Raw genomic sequence first — 6,000 nt, 5'->3', positions numbered from 1 at the left:
ACTGCTTACCCGTGAGGGCGCAAATTAAGCGTAAATTGTATAGTATGTATTAATTATATGGGGATATCAGTTATGAATGTGTGACATGTATGCATGTGTAATGTGATAGAGTAATCAACACTGCCTATGCATGGTATTTCAACAATCAACTCAGTCAATTGTATGTTTTCACTTGTTTTTTGTTATTTTTATCCTTTGATCTATTTTATTATTAAATAGAACGGGCTGAGAAGTGAACCCTTATGACACCCCTTTGCTGGCAGTTTACCATTTGGAATGTTTAAAGAGCATTATATGTACAAATTATGTACTAAGAAGAGCATCTATTGTAACAATTAGTTCTAATGATTTTCTTGAACATTAAAGTTAAGTAGTTTTAGCGATGAAAAAACATTAAAAATCAATTTGTTTTAACAAAATGAATTAAAAGTAGTTATATATAAAAATTTAATATAGGAAATTTTATGATATTTGTTCCATGGTTCGACTCACTGTATAGCAATTGGCCCCAATAAATGATGTCGTGTGTAGCAGTTATTATATATACTCAACATATTATACACATTTTACAAAAACATTATTATACAGAGAATGACCCACACTCTACTATACCTTGCTCTCAAACAGCACAGCTTAGCCAGCATATAGCCTACTGCCTAGCTATTTAATAAAAACATTCACTTTATTTATACATTAGGTGTCGTGTATAATACACCACTTATATTTTAATACAATTTATTAGTGCCTGTGTGTGTGCGTTCCCCGTGTACTATAAGGGGACTCAAATCCAAAAACGAAAAAAAAAATGAAAAACATCTGAAACTCCTAATCAAAACAAAATTATTAAGTTCCTTTTGACTCGTAAAAAGTGTTCTGCATCTGTTAGTGAAATAAGAAATGTTTTATTTATAAAATCAATTAGTGCTCTCTTGCTTACTTTGGAAGTGTTATCATCAACGGCAATTGTTGAAGAATTACTAATTGTGAGAATTATAATTTTTTTCTTCATATTTGTTGTGATTGTGAATTAAAAATAGACGTGTTAAAACAAAACAGCTTTCTTTAATTAACGCGTTTTTTAAATTAATTTTAATTAAAGATGTAATCACTTTTTATCTCAATCTAATAATTAATAATATATTTTCCATTTTTTTTCACACTCAATATTTTGTGTTTCTAAATTCTAACCTAAATTATTAAAAATTATTTATTAATATTTTATTTTATTATTATTTTTTTTGGTGATGACCTTGGAAAATGGGTTAATAATAATTATTTTTTATTAATTTAATTAAATAATTTCAGTGTGATATATGGTTTAATTTTAATTTATTCATTTTGGTTTTTTTTTTGTAACTTGTGTCTTTGAGTGTCACAGTGTTTTGTGTTTTTTTTTGAGGTTATTATTTATTATTTTGTTGACGTCACAATGTTGAATTGCACCGATTTAGAGTGTATTTTACATCACCATCATTATTATGCACATTTACATCATATGCAACGTGGGACGCATCAAATACAGGATGACAATGGTAAGTTTTATGATTTTATTTAAATTTAAATTTTTATTTATTTTGATTGAAATTTCAAGAAATGTTAACGGTTTTATTAGTTATTTTATTTGTGTGACCATGAAGGTTACCATGTGATTTACAGCGGCAACACCTTTTTGAATACATAATGACCTTTTATACAGTTACCAAGGTCCAACGTCACTTCAGCTTATTTTATCTTGTAAATGTATGTTTTTTGGTGCAATATGGGTTCCAAGTTTTTATTACCGAATAATCTACATGGAAGTCTTCATTCAACGAAATAAGAACTGAGGATTTAATTCCCGGTATACCTAATTAATGGAAGCAACTGACATCCAGAATTCATGAATGCTTTGATATGAATCTTCTTATTAATATAATAATATTCTTATTCCTATTATTCTATCAAAATGATTTTCTAATCTAAGCTCAGTCAAGCTTATGCAAGTTAACAGCAAAAATGTTTGAGAATAAAATAGAACCAATTTGATAATATCTAGCATTTTCCATTATCTTGGTATCCCTCAAACAGTATTCGACGCATATTCAGGCTCAGAATAATTTTAGTATTCTGCTATAAAAGGCAAATTTGCATAGAGAAAGACGATTGAATGAATAACTTCAAAATTCTATGCGATTGAATGAATGACTAATAACTGTTTGGTTCTACGCTTGGAGTTAGTTTTTGGCTTGGAAATTGGGGAACGAGAGCGGTCAGAAAATCATGTTGTCCAATCCTACCCAATTAACGACTGATTTAATTGACCCGTTCATTATAAAATGAAAACCCTCTTTAGAAAGCTCATAACCTCCCAATTTTAAACAGCTCCGAAAATAAAATTGAGCTAATAAAATTATATGTTTCATTAAAAGATAAAATAACATTTAAGGTTTACGACGTATATACTTCGTTAACGTTTGATCTTGATTGAAGTTATTGAAGAAGGAAATGTCCAATTGTTATTTATATAAATTTTTATTAGTTAATTGTGACATATAGCTTTTTGAGCGGAATGTTCGATGAATTATTAATTTATGTAAATTTTCATTCAGTATAAGTTAATTTCTTTGAAAGTATTCTATTGTGGAAAAATTTTACATTATAATTGGGAAAACCCTTTTTCTATAAGAAAGACGGTTTTTATTTTAGTTATAACGAATTTATGCTAAGATAATATCCTCATTATACAGGGTGTTTTTGAAATACGGAACTACAATTTAGGATCTTAAATGCTTGTTTATGTATTTTAAGATGGCAAAAGGTAGTATGCAATAGTTAATGGGTTTTAGTTTTACAGTTTTTTGTTGTTGTTAAAAATCGCACATTTCTTTAACCGAACCTTGCATATTGTTGGTGCCAGCGCTGGGAAAAATTCGTTCGCAAGCAGTTATCTGTTTGTCGATGGCGAGACGACATTATAAGCAGAAAAAGAAAAGGACTTTCTTAATCAATTTAATGTTTAACATTTTTTTATTGAATTCAGAAACATGTTATAATCTAAATAGATTAATTTTTGAAAAAATATTTCTAGAAATTAATTATTTTTATTCCATTCAAAACATTTCGTAAACTATTAAGTACTTCTTATCTTACTCTTGAAATAAATAAGATAAAATAAAGTAAACGAAGCAAGACAAGATGATTAATCTTATTATATGTACAATGTACATTTTAAGAAATATTTTGATAAAAATTATTTCTGAAGAATTTTAAATTTATATTATTTGAATTTATGTTTCATACAAAACTGCTGATAAAAGAATCATTTTTATGACTTTATAAAGGTATTTACAGAACAACTACACTTATGGTCATAAATAAATGCATACACTAAACAATATCTTTTCCCTTTTATCTTTTCTCTGTCATGTTGGTAGCTTAGTTTAACATGATTTTAAATAATTATTATAATGGTGGGGGTTATGGGAAGCTAAGTATTTGGCTAGCACCAGCTGTGTTTTTTATCTTAAATTAAAACTATGAAAAATAATATGTAAAATTCGATGCTAAAACAGCGTACTTTGCTGTTTTAATTTGATGCTAAGTGTAACATATATGAAGGTATCTCACGCTTATTTACTGTGTTGAATTTGTAAGAATTATTTTGTATTTTTTAGTCCACATATTATTAAATCGTATTAATAATTTTAAAATTATGCGATTTTGTTCATATTACATTATTATGCGAATTAACAGTTGTATTTTTTTAAGTTAAATTCACAAGAGTAAAGCTACGGGACAGTTGCGTAAAGCCAATAAAATTAAAATTGTTTCTGAAGAGCGGATCTCTCTTAGTACAGTTGATGTTTATAACTAAAAAAGACTGTAAAACTTATTTCAAAATTTGCTTAAGGTTATTGAATAAAAAGGTTTTCTGAAATATATATTTCATACTCAATTATTATCATTAATTAAATAAGACTAGAATTTAAAACATATGCAAACATATCTTTTTGTCTACAATTGAAGGTGTAAAAGCGACTAAGATATTCCTAATTTTAAGTATTATAATGAGATAATTGGAGCAGCTCCTACCATCGTTACTTAAAGCTAGTTTCCTCTAATTGTTCTTGACGTTTGATGTTTTTAAGGAAAGAATTGACTATTTATCCACATATATATCAAATAAAAAGTACGCAGCTATTTAGGAGCTACAAGTCAAAACTTTGCCAACTAGTCCCAGTCTATGCTCCTTTTTTTACATTCACTAATACCACTTGTATGTACTCACATTCAAATATACTTTTAGCCAATACCTAAAGCTAGTTTTGCAAAATCTCGAGAACAACATATTTTAAAAAACATATTTATTTATGAATTGAATTTTAACTTTGAAGCTATCATTAAAAATCTTTCTTTCAATTTTTCAAGGAGCTGAAAAATTTATTTAAAAAATTGGTGAAATAAGAATAGTATGTATGCATGTTACATGCAAAGCTCGTAAGATAGCCATAGTCCAAGATTATTCAACAATATTTATTCAATAGCTTGTTTTCTAAGCAAAATAGCCTAAGAAACTAAAGCATACGTCATCAGAAGAATCTTACAAATTTGAAATTTGAGAAATGTATTATTAAATTATTAAACTTATAAGTCGCTTAAATTTCATAAGAAATTTGTTTTTATATTGATTCCAAAAATATGATAAGAAATTTATTTGTAAAAGGTGGTTTTTTCCTTCAATTACTAAATTTAAACTTTAAAATAATTATCAAGTTAATGAATTTGGAAAGTTTTTTCGTATACATTTAGTTCTAAAGGCTGTAGCAGATTATATGCCATCATTCTTTGTCAAAAAGATTATTTGTTCATAAAAGTAACATTTGCCATAAAAAAACCTTCAACATTGAATAGTATATTCCTTAAAGTAATAGTATTTCTAGGCTGATTTTAAAATGAATAACACCTTGTAATGCTAGCAGAAAAAATTTCCATTCTAATCTCTTCTAGCAGCCAATAAGATTGGATAATAAAAATGGCGTACACTCTTATCCACATATATAGCAGTATAACTCCTAGCCTATATGGTTTTATTAATGAAAATAATAACATAATAAAATAATGAACATAAAAAATAAATATGAAATTGAATTAAGGACGTTCTGCATTCCAATTAACGTCCTTTCTAAGCAGATAAACTTTTTAATACCCCTTACTATGTTAAATTTTTAGATTTGAGCTGTTAAAGTGGGCATTTTTAACATATAAATCCTATGTTAGAGTGTTATGTTAAAGATTAATTGGGAAAACTAATATTCATTAGTTAGAAGCATGATAAAAACTTTCCTATAAAGAAAATTTTAACCAATGGTTCTGGGTTTTCCATAGAATACATTTAAATTGATGAAATTAATAGTATTTGTGTTAAGAAAATAAGTATTTTTTCTATTGGTAAATAATTTTCTCTAAATTTTTAGGTGTCAATATTTTAAAAACAATGGTTTAAAAATGTCTGAAATATTTTCATACACTCATTTTTTTTTGAGAACGTCCTTAAGTCACGTTGGTTATCTTTATTATAATTCTACTATGGTTTTTGTTATTTAAAAAATAAAGCTAAAAATAAGAATGTTTTTAAAAAGTTAATAAATTATTTATAATACAATTACCTATACAGTAAGTCATAAAATGAATTCATTACATATTTAATAATGTTTATATTTTAATAAATGTTATTCAAGTTATAATCCATTCATTGCATTTATAATATTAAAATAATACCTACAATAACAATATTAATATGTACTTTTATTACAATAATAATATGCATATTAAAGATAGTAGGTATGGTGTGTTTTATTCAGTTTCAAAAATCACTTTTAGAATTTTAATCAAATAAATAATTACAAAAATAAAAAACCAGACTGTTTTAAATAAAATTTGAAAAGAAAGAAACAAGTCCAGTAGTTTACATAGCGACTTTAACAGTCGGAGCCCATTATTGGGAAGATTTGAGTGATTATA

General features: G+C 26.4%; 1 protein-coding gene across 1 annotated transcript in view; it reads left to right on the top strand.

The window, feature by feature from the left end:
* The first annotated feature begins 1,414 nt into the window (after positions 1-1,414).
* LOC123290904 overlaps positions 1,415-6,000 on the top strand; it is a 478,701-nt gene continuing 474,115 nt past the window's right edge. Inside the window, exon 1 of the mRNA XM_044871275.1 lies at positions 1,415-1,532. Coding sequence (XP_044727210.1) covers positions 1,430-1,532 — 103 coding nt within the window. The 5' untranslated portion in view covers positions 1,415-1,429. The remainder of the gene's footprint in view (positions 1,533-6,000) is intronic.

This window comes from Chrysoperla carnea, chromosome 1 (genome assembly GCF_905475395.1).
Source record: "Chrysoperla carnea chromosome 1, inChrCarn1.1, whole genome shotgun sequence".
Classification (NCBI taxonomy): domain Eukaryota; kingdom Metazoa; phylum Arthropoda; class Insecta; order Neuroptera; family Chrysopidae; genus Chrysoperla; species Chrysoperla carnea.
Note: the sequence above shows the minus strand (reverse complement) of the source record. Positions and strands in the feature narration are given on the sequence as shown.